General features: G+C 33.1%; 2 protein-coding genes and 1 pseudogene across 4 annotated transcripts; 1 reads left to right on the top strand and 2 right to left on the bottom strand.

The window, feature by feature from the left end:
• The first annotated feature begins 790 nt into the window (after window positions 1-790).
• LOC146940042 (RING/U-box superfamily protein) lies at window positions 791-3,359 on the top strand. Of its 2 annotated transcripts, XR_015031877.1 has the most exons (3): window positions 869-1,963; window positions 2,847-2,957; window positions 3,079-3,123. XR_015031877.1 is itself a non-coding variant. In XM_085753625.1 (2 exons), exons 1-2 carry the CDS (start codon window positions 994-996, stop codon window positions 2,882-2,884), a joined length of 1,008 nt encoding a protein of 335 aa, XP_085609751.1. In that variant the 5' UTR covers window positions 791-993; the 3' UTR covers window positions 2,885-3,359. The 2 variants fall into 2 exon arrangements, 1 of the variants encoding a protein (XP_085609751.1); XM_085753625.1 differs by having other exon boundaries at window positions 791-1,963; window positions 2,847-3,359.
• LOC146940041 (YbaK/aminoacyl-tRNA synthetase-associated domain-containing protein) lies at window positions 3,205-7,604 on the bottom strand. The gene is made up of 12 exons (XM_085753626.1): window positions 7,482-7,604; window positions 7,314-7,373; window positions 7,184-7,231; window positions 7,020-7,080; window positions 6,841-6,917; window positions 5,747-5,796; window positions 5,181-5,263; window positions 4,855-4,925; window positions 4,577-4,748; window positions 4,052-4,194; window positions 3,870-3,968; window positions 3,205-3,692 (listed from the first exon to the last, which is right to left on the bottom strand). The coding sequence occupies exons 1-12, from the start codon at window positions 7,518-7,520 to the stop codon at window positions 3,606-3,608; spliced, it is 990 nt and encodes a 329-aa protein (XP_085609752.1). The 5' UTR covers window positions 7,521-7,604; the 3' UTR covers window positions 3,205-3,605.
• Window positions 7,605-11,769: 4,165 nt separating this feature from the next.
• On the bottom strand, window positions 11,770-12,912 carry LOC146940040 (ethylene-responsive transcription factor ERF014 pseudogene; annotated as a pseudogene). Its single transcript, XR_015031876.1, has one exon. The product of XR_015031876.1 is annotated as an ethylene-responsive transcription factor ERF014 pseudogene (transcript).
• Between the last annotated feature and the right edge of the window lie 1,193 nt (window positions 12,913-14,105).

Genomic DNA, 14,105 nt, shown 5'->3' with positions numbered 1-14,105 from the left:
AGTTGTTTTTAACTTTATTCTGTTGTTAGAGTGAAATGTCCTTATCTAATGTATCAAGGTATAGGGTCAATAATCTTATTTTCTAATATTGGAGATGCTCTAAGCACCTTTATTTTTCATTTTTTCAATGTCCATGCAAAAATAGATAGTCCTTATATACTCTATAGGAGTAATCACAATTCACTCCCAAAACTTTAATAAGGTAATGAAAATTTGCGAGACAAAATGAAATACCCATTTCCCTTCTCTGTTGCATGTTTCTTGCTTACACTACAATGATACCAAAAAGGCCTTGAATCAAAGATTCTTTCATATGGGCATTGTTGTCTATTCTACCCCCACTATTAAAAAATCTCATATTTTTGAAAGTATACATTCAAACTGTACAAATTATTTTTTAAAAATTTAATGATTTCTCTGAATGCATATATTCAAATTGATGTTGAGTTGAGAAAAGAAATCCCTTTACATTTTCAGGAGTCTAACCCCAATTTAATTTGACAACGTATAGTCCTAAGATTACTGGGCTTATTATACAATACCTATTAAGCCAATAGTGGTATAACAAGTAGAAGAATTCTCCATTTTGAAGCTTACTTCTCTTTCTTGATAGAGAAGTAAGCTATTGTCACTCTTCCCTTGCAAGTCACAATCCAAAATCACAAAACAAACCGCGGGAATGTAGAAGGAACTTTGACAAGCTGTTCAATCCAAACACTCATCCTTTTCCTACCCATTGAAGGAACAGTAGTTGAATTGAAACCTCAAAGGCCATAACATAGCAAGTTAACCTCTTGCTTTGTTATTAGGACACAAACCTCAAACCACCTCTAAAAAGAATCACTTTATGCAAACCCCAAAAGTATTCCTTTCCCTCCATCTTTCACGTATATAACCTTCCACCTTCATCAATTTCCAACCCAAATCTTAAACACACTCAAAAGTCCAAAATTGAATTAACAAACTCCAAAAACATCATCATCATCAATAATCATGTCTTTGAGTCCTCCAAGAGAGAGAATAAACAACCAACGTAGAAACTTTCAACTCTACTATTGCTTCCAATGCAACTGCACCTTCCGCATTGCACCATATAACTCCTCTGACTTGATATGCCCCCACTGCTTTGGCCAATTCATATGTGAAATAAACATTCCAAGACCAAGACTCGTCGTAGACTTCACCGCACATGATCCTTCCCCAGAAGCGCGTTTACTAGAAGCACTTTCCATCATGCTTGACCCACCCATCCGTCGCTTTAATCCAGAAACCCAAACCCGACGCCCACGTCATGCCACACAAGAAGTTCCAGTGCGCCGTCGGACAGGAGATCATCACCCAACCCAAACACAAACTGAACCTGAACCCGGGATCCAACACCGTCCACGTACATGGGTCATTCTACAACCTGTGGATCCTTCTTCCAATTCCGATTCAAACACGTTTCAACCGGTGATTTTTCCAGGTGGACGACAAGGACCAATTCCACGCGGCGTTGATGCAAGAGACTATTTTTTTGGACCGGGTTTTAACGAACTAATAGACCAAATAACAGAAAATGACCGGCAGGGTCCACCACCGGTGCCGGAAAGAGGTATAAACGCAATTCCAACAGTGAAAATCGAAAGCAAAAATCTGAAAGAGAATTCTCATTGTCCTGTTTGTCAAGAAGAGTTTGAAATTGGTGGTGAAGCGAGGGAGCTTCCATGTAAACATATATATCACTCTGATTGTATTGTTCCATGGCTTAGACTTCACAATTCTTGTCCAATTTGTCGTCAAGAGATTCCTTGTTCTTCTTCTGATGATGAAAATGAGTGTGGTGATGAAGGTGGTGGTGGAGGTAGGTTACAAAGGTGTTTGAGGTGGACAAGAATTTCGTCTCTTTGGCCTTTCCATGGCAGGTATCGGAGAGTTCATCCTCAAAGAGACAATGGTTCTGGTTCTGCTTCAAGAATAAGGGGTGATTGATGATTAAATTAAATTAACTCCATGCTTCATGATAATTCATGTTCATCGGATTTGGATCCTCTCATGTTTGAATCCTACATAAGGGGGTTATATTGATTATCTAACCATTCAATTTATTGGGTTCTACGACTTAAAATATGTACAAGTAGGGTTCAATAAATTTTATGTGAGATCATCAGCATAACTCTCTCATTTTAGATTCAAACATGAGAGGATCTAAATCCGATATACCATAAGGTACATTCTCGGCAATCATTATTTTGCTGCGCATTCACTCATTTGGCATATCCGTGGTCTCGGACGATCTAAATATTAATATAGCTTTTAATTTCTTTTAAAATTAAAAAAATACTAAGATTGAAATTTGGACCTTCCAATCTTGATTCAACAAACACGGATATGCCGAATGCGGCAAAATATTGGCCACCGGGGGTCTTGATCCCACAAATGAATTAGTAATAATTTAAGAAAACAAATGTGATTGAATGTGATTGATCCCACAAAATACTTTCAGTGTTGATATTACATACGTTTCTTCCTTATGGTGTGGTCTCTGTCATGTTCATGGTTTACTTTTGATATATGCATATGATAAAGTTCATTACATATTTCCGTAGTTAAATTAATTGATTGCAATATTTTTAGCTTGATTAATTATATAAGCTGAATCCACGCACGATGCACAATGATAAAATAAGTGAACTTGGAAAATTTTTCTATATAAATCATTCACGTGCTTAACATATGTTTTAAAATTCTCCAGATAATTTTTGAAACACCAGAAGAAATTGAAAAGGATGCAAACATTGAATTGAAAATGCATGTTTATTATTGTGGGTTGAATCTCAAATTCATATAATTGTGCTCATTTTCAGACTCTAATCCAAGGCGGCAATCTTGCTGCATTCTGTAATATGTCCAAAGATTTACTGCAACTTGAGGCTTAATGCTGTTTATGATTTGCAGCAGACAAGTTACAAGCACGAGTAAGTTATAGATTGAACTTGGATATAATGCATTTTTTACTCTTGTCAAACTCTTCAAGTTTTTTCATCAAGTAAAAATGCCCAATTAAAGGCTTGCATCTAAATAAGGCTTGTTTGGTAGGAATGGACTTGCTATTCAAAACAAACTAATTGTCCTTTTATGTTCCATCAAGCTCCTTTAAAAAAAAATAGTTCCATCAAGCTAATAATCAGCTTCAGCCTCAAAAGCTTCCTATGAAGTTGGATATCCGTGTAAAGCAATTATTTGTTGTCTTTTTAATTTCATAGAGGTTACATTTATTCGTTTATTAAAAAACTTAAAAAATGTAGATAGTTAAATACATACAAACAAGAAATGGTGAGTGTAAATGTTGCCAAAATAAGATATTGGTTACCATGTTATATCAATGTGCCTGCTGCAAGTATTTTTTATTTTAGAATTGTGACTTTCTTTGCACGTCTTTTCCTTCAAGGCACAGGACACATTACAAAAGATATGCAAGGATGAAATAAAAATCATATCATTCATATATATAGACTTCACATTTCTATCAAATCTGTCTAGTTGAAAAGAAAAAGAAAAAAAGAAAAAAAAGACAACTTAATCTTGCCCAGTTTGGATAAATAATGCACAAGTCAAACAGTGTATTATTCGAACAAATCATTCAGTTTGATCTTGACTGATTGAAGACCGTCTTGAAACCCTTCAGTATATGCAGTGTTCTTAAATGTCATCTGCAATAAAAATAATATAGTAATAAGACTTTGGTGATCTTAAACCTAATGTGCAATAAAAAAAAAAAATAGTGATACTGATAAGAATTTGAAGCCACAATATAATTATAATATACATGGGAGAAGACTTTGAATTTCCAAGTAAGAAAAAATCTGATGGCACCTCCATATACTTACAGCAAGATTTTTCAAATCAGAGGTTAGGTTTTTCTGTAATTTGTCAGACAATGCAGTACCAAGCTGCTCTCCATGCATCTTTATAGTTTCTTCATTGATCTGTATCGCCAAAATTCTTCAGCCGGGCACAAGATGCATAACATAACTTTGAAATCAAATGAAAGTACGCGTGCTTTTTTTACCTCTGAAAGCAAAAATTTCGATGTTTTATGCAATATCTCTTCAACTAGTTTCCCTGCGTCTGCAAAGGATCCTGATGGCTGAACAGTTTTTTCCGGTGTTCCTTTTGAATTATTCCCAGCAACGGATGGCTTGACAACTTTGGCTGCACCAGAAATATTTTTATTTCATTAATACAGTCACTGGAATTTTTTAATTTCAGAGTTTTTGTTACCCTCACAAAATTAGAGTAGTGATATTTGAACTATTTGTGACAACTTTTGTGACAACTCCCTTTTTCTCTCCTTATCTCCACTAGCTTTCTCAGGTCGATAATAACTTATTTCACCCAAGATTGCATACGTTTTAGATCCATACAAAAAACAAAGACTATTATGCAAAGAAAAAATATATTCAGTAACAATGCAGAAATACAATCCTCCCTGAATAATATACTAAACATATTGTAGAAATGACGACAACTGAAACAAAAAGTAGTTTCCGTGTAAAGAACATGCTGTAAAGAACAACTATAGTGGAATTTTTACCTGGAACTGTCTTGGTCTTAGTATCCACAGAAACAGCCACAGAAACAAGGTTTTCGTTCTTAGGAACTTCTGTAGATGATTGCTTTCCTGGTTGATCTGGCAAAATTATTGAACTGGAAGGAACTAGAGCGGCTAGATCGGGAGGCTGATCTTTTCCCACTGCAGGATTGGCCTGTATGGAGAATAAGGGAAGACAAATGATGGTTATCAACAAACAATAGAATAATTTATTAGTAAAAAACAAAATCTACAATAGGTATCGCCTTAAATTAACTCACCTCCAAATCAACATATGAGGGATCTCTTCCGATTGATTTAAGAAATTTGTCAAGACCACGTACATTTAGAGCTGCAATTGTAAAGGAGCATCTTGTTTTAGTTATTGAACTTGCAGGGCATCAAAAGATAAGAGATCTTACACAGATCCAAAAAAACTATAAGTGTTGAATTTTTAAAAATGAAAAATAGTAAATAGACATGAAAGTAAGTCCTGTTTGGTCTTTGGGTTTCAACTGGTAGACTCATGGTTTCGTGAATCGTAACAGTTAGTTTTGCAACTAGTTGTTTTTTTTTCTATTATTAACAAGAAAGACAACTCGCTTACATATGGACATGTCATTTGACAATGGATGGAAGAAACAATGCTCCTGGGTCTTGAATCCTTGATCTAATAGCAGTGAAACATCTCTTCATAGAAGGAAAGATGCAGCGTTTTCAAAAGAAGAAGAAAGTGCATTAGTTCCTTATAAATAGATTTGCCAAGTGGGTGAGAACAGTGTTTGTGAACAGTCTAATAGGCAAACACATAAACACCTCTAAGTATAATCCTTCACCAAGCTAGTGCACAATCAAATAATTTCGCACAGATCATGACATTTCTAATCAATCAGCACATCCAGTTCATCATTCAAAAAATATGAAGGTTGAAAAGCAGCAATAGCTATTCAGAACTAGTAGAATTTTCTTATATAAAGAGGACCATTTATTTAAAACAACAATAATAGTGGATATAAAAGTTTAGTTTAAGACTAAAAAGAGAAAACTACAAAAAAAGACCATAAAAATAGATTTCAAAGTGAAACATCTTGTTACTGAAAGAGGGGCGTGTGTTGAGTAAATAGCGAAGAATGATATTGCAATCAATTAGACAGAATAAGAAAAGAAGCATACCGTGCTGATTCATTCACTACTGCAAATGGTGTCACACAGCCCAAGGGTACCTGTAAGATAAGTTAACACAAGACCATTAGATATGACAACAATATCAACCATGTTATTTGCGAAGTTAATTCTCTTCCTAAAATGTTTAAAAAATGACAATATAAGTTTAAAAGACTAAGAGCCTGTTTGTTATAAATTAAAATTAAAATAGAATTAATTTTGGTAAAGTAATTTAGAGATTATTTTTAAGAAAAACCTTTTTTTTTTAATGGCAGATGTTAGTATGTTAATTATGTTAGTATTTTCTCCCTTGCCAGGATTCGAAACTTGAACCTTCAACTCGTTAACTCCTTTAATCCCATAGCTCAACCAAATGAACTACCCCATCCCCCAAAGAAAAGCATAAACTATTTTGCATTTTTTATTTTTGACAATCTACTTTGTGTTTGTTTAAGATCATAAAAAGAGATTTTGTATTTCTATTTCATCCCTTGAAAATTAATATTGTTAGTAATGATTAGTATTATGCGAGTGGGGATCAAGCCCTCCATTTCTTTATCACTCCATTCCTTAACTCCCCCACCCTAGCCACCAATCCATCCTTTAACCTCTTCTCTCCATTAAAAATGATTTTCTTCAAAAGCTAATTAAAGTGGTTTTCATTTTCAGCATTAAAACCATTTAACAAAAGGATTTTTGAAAAAAGCTTACAAGCAAACATAACTTAAACATCAAAAATTATTTTTTATGATCTTAAACAAACATCCCCTATAATGAACATTTAAACTTCGTATTATAAGGCTCTAAACCTATATATTTTTCATCTTAACAAAATTAAACTAGCAAAAAAAATTTCTATAACAAAGATTGGATAAATCATAAATCATTTGACCAGACTAATTGAATTAACAATTTGCACTGTCAATTCAATCAGTGAATGCTTCAATACAAATTACTAATTCTCTTATACACTATATGATGCGCAGCAATGAAAATAGCTGACCATACATCTTAAAGATTTTCAGTAACATACGTAGCTTACACATCTTAATGACAGTAAACACAAATACACACAGATTCAAATAGCGAAGGAACAAACAGACCTGAAGTAATTCACCTAAAGCCTCTTCGGGCGCCATTCTGAGACCACCTTTTCCCAAACCAAGCCGCTGAGATAACACTGCTCAGCTTCGACGCAAGAAAGCAAACTAATTAATATCTGAGACAATAAAATCAATTGAACAAACTAACTACACACACAGGTTTACAAAATTACACATACCTTTCAAATCTACTTTGGTTTCGGCTAAAGCAGAAACAATGTAAAACCTATTCTTCTTATCCTATTTCACAACAATAGTAATTATCAGCTATCATATATCATACAAATTCAATAACAATAACCATAAAAAAAAGTAAATTTTTTTACTTATATTATAAATGTACCTTCAAAAACAAATTTTTACTGAGGCCACCATTTCCAACATACTTTGCCTGAAGAAAAATAGACGACAATATACATCAGATAAAAAAAAAATGATAGAAATTTTAAAGCATAAAAAAATTGTTTATTTACCTGAGCCTCAACAGTTAAAACAACTGGATGTTCATATTTGGAAAATTCAATCTGAAGTTCCTGAAAGAAAAAAGAAAAAAAAAAGTAAAATAACACAATCATGAAATCAATGGTAGTGAATTTGGGGGTGTATAAGAAATTGCATAAAGTTAGGTTTGATTAAAGAACCTGTAACTGATGGAGAAGCTGTTCCTTTGAGAGACCCATCGGCGGCGAAACGGTATCGGTGGAATCGCGGAGAAGAAAGGAACTACAGTGTAGTGTAGTCTCTGAAACACGAAACCCGAAACTATAGCCCAAATTATAAGGTTGGACCCTATAAACAAAATTGGCCCAATATTTTATTTAAATATTATTATTTTTTTGAACTTTTTATTTAAGATTTATTAGATGAAATTGATTTGTTTTATTAAAAACCATATATAATTTTTACCAATATTAGATGAAATAGGTAGTTTGTCCCCGTGAGCTTAGCTCTAAGAACAATGTATAATATATGCAAGGTTTGGGTTCGAATCTCATACACCACAAAAAAAAAAGATGAAATAGGTAGTTCAAAATGATTATTTTGTTAACCCTTCGGTTAAGAGAAAGGGACCTTTGTAATTTGGAGTTTGGTCAGAAGATAAGTAAAGTTTACCCAAAAACTATTTTTTTTAAGAATCGAATTCAATTTTTCTTAAATGCAATATTGATATCGATCAAAATGTTGAATGCATGGATTATGTTTAAGGAATGAAAATTGAGCTTTTATAGCCGTCAAAACTTTTTGTTCCTTGCCTCACTTCACTAGTTAAGTTAACTGATCATGAAAGGAAATCTTTTGATCAATATCAAGCTTGATTGTGGATGATAGAGCTAAATGTCAATAATGTAATGCTTGAGTTGGATGTCAAATTTGTGGTAGGTAGTTTTTATCTTCACATTTAGTTGTTTTCGAGTTAGATGTTATTTTAGAAGATTGTAGTGTTCTATTTGATTTTTTAATTTGAAAACTCTAGTGTTGAATTTTATAGAAGAATGCGGTCACTCACAACTTAACAATGGTCACTTCTTATACACTTTTTTTTTTTTTTTGACGAAATCACTTCTTATACACTTAGTCATCAATGTTGTAACTATACTCATACATGTATTGAATATTTTACTACGGATAAAATGAAGTATTTATACCGTTTTTGATTTTCAATTACACATTAGTTTACTATCTTGGGGGTTTCACCCTTACTAGTCTCATGACTGGGGACGGTGTACCGTCTTTGAATATTTGTTAGACCTCGAACTAGGTTCAAAGGCCTTAAATTTCATGTAGTCAGTCAAGGGCGCTCGACCTGAGATTTGCATATTCAACTCATCCTCCTACCGCTCTAAATTAACATTATAAAAGGAGGTAATAGTAACATCAATGGTTCCATTCCATTCAATAGTAACATCAGATCAGAGTTATAATTAAAGGAAATGGGATGGTAATAGCCAAAACTTATTCACACAGCTGTGATTTGAAGAGTTGAGTTTGCCAACCTTGAACCTTCCATGGTTTTGGTAGAAAATCAAAATACTATACAGAAAGACTCTAAGTTTCAAACTTCCACTATCACACGCTTTAGACCAAGAGTGAACTGTGAAGAAAAGTACACTGTCATTGTTGAGACTCTTTATGGTAAAATCAATTCATATACTATAGAATATATATTTTGCACCTAAAGTTGCTTTCATTTGTTTGATCCGTTGGAAAGCTGGGCTCCGCGTGAATATATCTAATCAAGCAAGAACACTTCCTTGATTGAAATCAACCTCTATAATTGATTAATAATAAATCATAATTTCACTAAATTATGTCTTAATAAGGCCAAGCAAGGATCATTAGTCTCATGTTAATGTTGGATCTAGACCCACTGCCTTTCTTTTTGGTGGCCAATTATTCTTTTCCACAATTATTAATTCTATGAAAAATAAGTGATACCACATGAAATACTTTTCTATAGAGGCTTCTTCTATATTATGAGATACTACAAAATCACTATGACTAATGTCATTGAATCATGTCAAGTATGATTTGTAATAATGTCTCTAATAATTGTGGCATTGTTGAATTCTATGTAGTGGCTGCTACCTTGAAAATAAAATGGCAAACTTACTAATAAACTATTAGTATGATTCCAAAGGAAAAACTGCCACAAATTTTTGGTTTGGATAGAGTTGTGTTTAGCAAGCCAATAGCTTGTTGACATCAAAATGCAACACAAATTGTCATACATTATATCAATATTATTATTCACATGCTGATGGCTATAATTAGAACAGTACTCACATGATGTGTCACAAAATATAACATTTAACTTGTCATTTAGTTATATCATATTCCTGTGCATAAAATTGAGAGTAAGCTAAATTAAATTGATGTTTTAGCTAAAGAAATTATGCAATGTAGGCCCAAGAATACATATACATACCTTACACATAGCAGCAAAGGCATATGCATATAGGGGTGTTCAAATCCAAACCGATCCAAAATAAAACCGCAAACCGATCCAAAAAAACCGAAAACCGCAAAAAACCGAATATTTTTGGATGTGTTTGGATGTTGTTTTGGAAAAACCGCTATGATCGGATCGGATTTCGGATTGCTTTTTCAAAACCGAACCGAACCAAACCGAACCGCAAAAGTAAATTTTTATACTTATTTATTATTTTATTAGTATTATATAATGCATTAATATATTTATTATTGGTATTTAATCTTATATATTGCATTAATTTAATCTATATTATTACTACTTCTTCTATTTCAAATATAATCAATCATTTTTAGTGTGTAATGTTAACTTTTTTTAATAAATTTATGTCATATTTTGTATCAAACCTATTATTTTACGATGTATGAGTAATATTAATATTAATAAAAAAAATTACATGTTGCACTTTGGATATCCAAAAACCGATCCAAATTAAACGGCATATATTTGGATCGGATCGGTTCGGATTTTTTTAACATAATCATCCAAACCGAACCGAACCGCACATGATTTTTATTTTGGATCGGTTGATTTTTTACCTCAAAACCGATCCAGACCGAACCGCGAACACCCCTATATGCATATATATGTCCATGATGTATCAAATCACATTAAAAACGATTGTAATTGAATAGCTATATATTAGTATCAGCCTAGTAGTTAATAATAATTTTCCTCTTCCCCAATTCTGAAAAAAGCAAATATGTAAACAAGTTATACCAAAAGCAATAGCTTTAATTCTCCTAATGTTCTTGTACATAGCTCGTGGAGGCCACTTTCTTCTTGTTGAAATTAGCTAGGTAGATGCAATGTATGTAAATGGAATAAAAAAAAGGAAAATGGCATCCCATGCCTTCTCTCATTACACTAGAGGATATAAGTCATGTCTTTGGACTTTGGACACATGAGCATGTTCCAAAGTTAGCCAAAAAGTGTCAAAGTTTGGGTACCCTTCTTAAATTCTTAGTTTGTAAAGAATAAGATCATGCATACATAATATGCTAGCACGTTATATCAGCATGAAACACATGAAAAAGAATGTTGATTGCATCATAAAGTCATGACTACAAAGTTTCTTTACTGCTACTTCAAATGCGACTAATGCCAAACAAATCAAAGTAAGTGACCCAATTGAAGAACAATGAAACAGAACAATCATCATACAAGAAACAAATCATCTTTGATATTTAACTACAATATTATTTTGACCTTCACCAACTTTGCGCTCGAGTGCACGACTCCACATTTTTGAGATATTAATTGTCGGTTTGTAAAGCTCTCACGGTTTGTCCTTTCTAAAAGGCATCTCATTGAATAGGAGAGTGTGAGTGTCGTTTATAAAATACTCTAAGCAAAATCGTAGCCTCCAGTTGAGGTTAAGGACTAAGGATTTGTCGGCCCTCAAGTCTGCAACACCATGTTTATGAGGTATTGTCTGCTTTGGATCTTATGTATGCCCTCACTATTTTATCTTTTGTAATTATAGGTGTCTCAACGGGTTGAGGAGTGAGGTTTGTTTATTTAAAAAATATCCTCAGCCTCTCCCAAACAATAGAGAGAGAGAGTTTACAAAGAAATAAATGTAAAACAAGACATTTAAGGATGAAGATTGGAAAATAAGAGAGAACACGAGATAAAAAAGTTGAGGGGAACAAAGGGGTTCCTTATTCTCTTATGAATATGATTTAAGCATCTCTAACAACTTTCCATGCAATGAAGGCCTCCCCATAGTTACTCATATATAACCACAACATTTTCTCCCATAGTTGCATTAAGAAACGATTAAAGGAATATTTATTTCCTCTTGATGACTACATGGATTTTCGTCCCTTTGTTCACGACATTGACATAACAAGCTTTGCATCATTGATACATAATTTCTAATATGTAGAAGAATCCATATCAGAAAGGCCAAAAAATTCTTATGTCCGTAATCAATATGAATTTCCCCCAACATTCACTATATGTATCAAAAAAAGATATACAAATTTGAACTCATACTATATATTGTAATATGTGGCATTAGAGCCGTAGATTTATTTCTTACACTAATATCTTCAAGTAGTATCACTGAAGACAAAAGAATTGAAAATGAATTGAATTTTGTAATAAAAAAAAAAAAGACGATTTGAGTTTCTTCAGCTGAAGTTCCACAAAGGAATGTCACTTTCTTCATAGAGATCATCACCAAGCAAATGTGATGATGACTCAATATCAAAGAAAGAAGCACTTAGCAACATCTGATCAACATATTTAGGAGATTGTAAACCTTCTAATCCATACCAATTAGTTTCCGATATCATAGCCATCGATTCATCGTTAACTAGATCGAAAGATGACATAAGTGAAGAAACATCATCAGAAGAAACCATTGATGATGGAGATGACACTAATGATGATGAAGAGGGAGTGTTAACATTATCATTGACATTAACATTAACATTATTGTTGTCAATGAAACTATTCGCGGCAGCTGCAGCAACTCTTTGAATTGATTTCGGAGACATGTCTTGAGGAATATTGTAATGAGAAGATGCTGTTAAAGGGAAATTGAGATTTGATGCAGATGATGAACCTTTAAGGCATAAAAGTGCAGCATCATAAGCTCTAGCTGCTGCTTCTGCAGTTGAATAAGAACCTAACCAAATTCTTGTTTTTTGATTTGGTGCTCTAATCTCTGATACCCATGAACCCCAACTCCTCATTCTTACTCCTTTGTACTTCTTCTTGCTACTATCTGAGATTGAATTTGATGGTTCTTTTTTTATCTTGTTAGTCTCTGACTTAACCATAATAGATAGATGTAAGTGTAAAATTAGATGTTGTTGTTGAATGAACAAGAAGTGTATGATGAATGAGATTTGGAGATGAATGTGGAGAGAGAGAGTATTTATAGAGTGTAAGAGAGATGTGAGGCTTGCTTCTCAAGGTAGCAAATCTTTCAGTGGTCAAGATACGACAATTTTGCCAGATTGTATTTTGTTTCTTTATTTTAATCTAGTTCTTCGAATTACTTCTGTGTTCTTTCTTTGTGAAGCTTCCTTCTTTATGGGTAAACTACTAAAATATCATTATATGACAATTAGGCTGAGCATATACATACACTATATCATCAACTTATAGCAAGAAATTTATTAAAAAGGCTTAATAGCAGTTTTCGTCCCCCAACTTTCACGAAGTTGCGATTTTGGTCCTCTAAGAAAAAAAACTACAAAACCGCCCCCTAAGTTTTGTAACTGTAGCAGTTTTGTCCCACCCAAGGCCAAAAAAAATTAAAAAATAACATGTGGCACCTCACTTAGGGTGCCACGTCAGCGTAGACCGAGTCAAAATTAGCCTTGGGGGCCAAAACGGCCACAAGTGCAAAACTTAGGGGGCGTTTTTTCTTTGGGGGCCAAAATCGCAACTTTGAAAAAGTTAGGGGGCTAAAACTGCTATTAAGCCTATTAAAAAAGAACTTTTTAGTAAGAATGATACTCTTTTGCTTACCTTAATCTAACTATTTTAAATAAACAAATGCGGATATTTGTTAAGAAGTTTTAAAAAAAAAAATTAAAAAATGATATATTCAACACATTGAAATTTTAAAGAGCAATATTTTTTTACATAAAACTTGTTAATTATTTCTTCTTTTGAAATCTTTAACAACTGTCTTATGACATTTGTTAGACGACCCTTTAATTTTTTTTTTTTTCATAACCTTCTAATTCTTAAGAGAAAAAGATCCAGGTATTTTATAGTTCGAACAAAAGGTAAGTAATAAATAGCACTTGAAACTCAAAATCTGAGTGAAAGTATCCGATTTATCAATATGGACATTGCAAGTTGAAGGTTTACTCTTGTTTTTTTAAGTTGTATTAGAGAAAAAAGGAATATTCAACATTGATTTTAAGGATCCTTGTAGATAATTATATTATTAATTTTTTATGAATGGAACTACTTGTAGAGAAGGAGACTAGAAATTACATAGGATTCTCAAAAAGTATAGGCTGTATGTGTGCAAGAATGCACATTTACGGAGACACAAATACTTGACACGCTCAGTTCAAGTTGAACCCATTTGCTTTGCATATGCAATCACACACAGCTGTTGCTTCTCTGTACATATGCAAAACCGTGTCATGGGACCTGCTCTCCTTGTGCAAACTGTGGCTTATATGTTACTAAGTCCGTTATTATCCTTTTCAACAATATTTAATTCAATAAATCAAAAGTCTCACATCATCAGCGGTATAATTTGACTTTTGCACTCCTTAACTTATCATATTCTTTATAC

The sequence above is a fragment of the Medicago sativa genome, chromosome 3, assembly GCF_051527215.1.
Source record: "Medicago sativa cultivar Bolivia chromosome 3, Bolivia_mono, whole genome shotgun sequence".
NCBI classification, from domain to species: domain Eukaryota; kingdom Viridiplantae; phylum Streptophyta; class Magnoliopsida; order Fabales; family Fabaceae; genus Medicago; species Medicago sativa.
The sequence above is the reverse complement of the archived record's forward strand: the minus strand, read 5'-3'. Positions and strand labels throughout refer to the sequence as shown.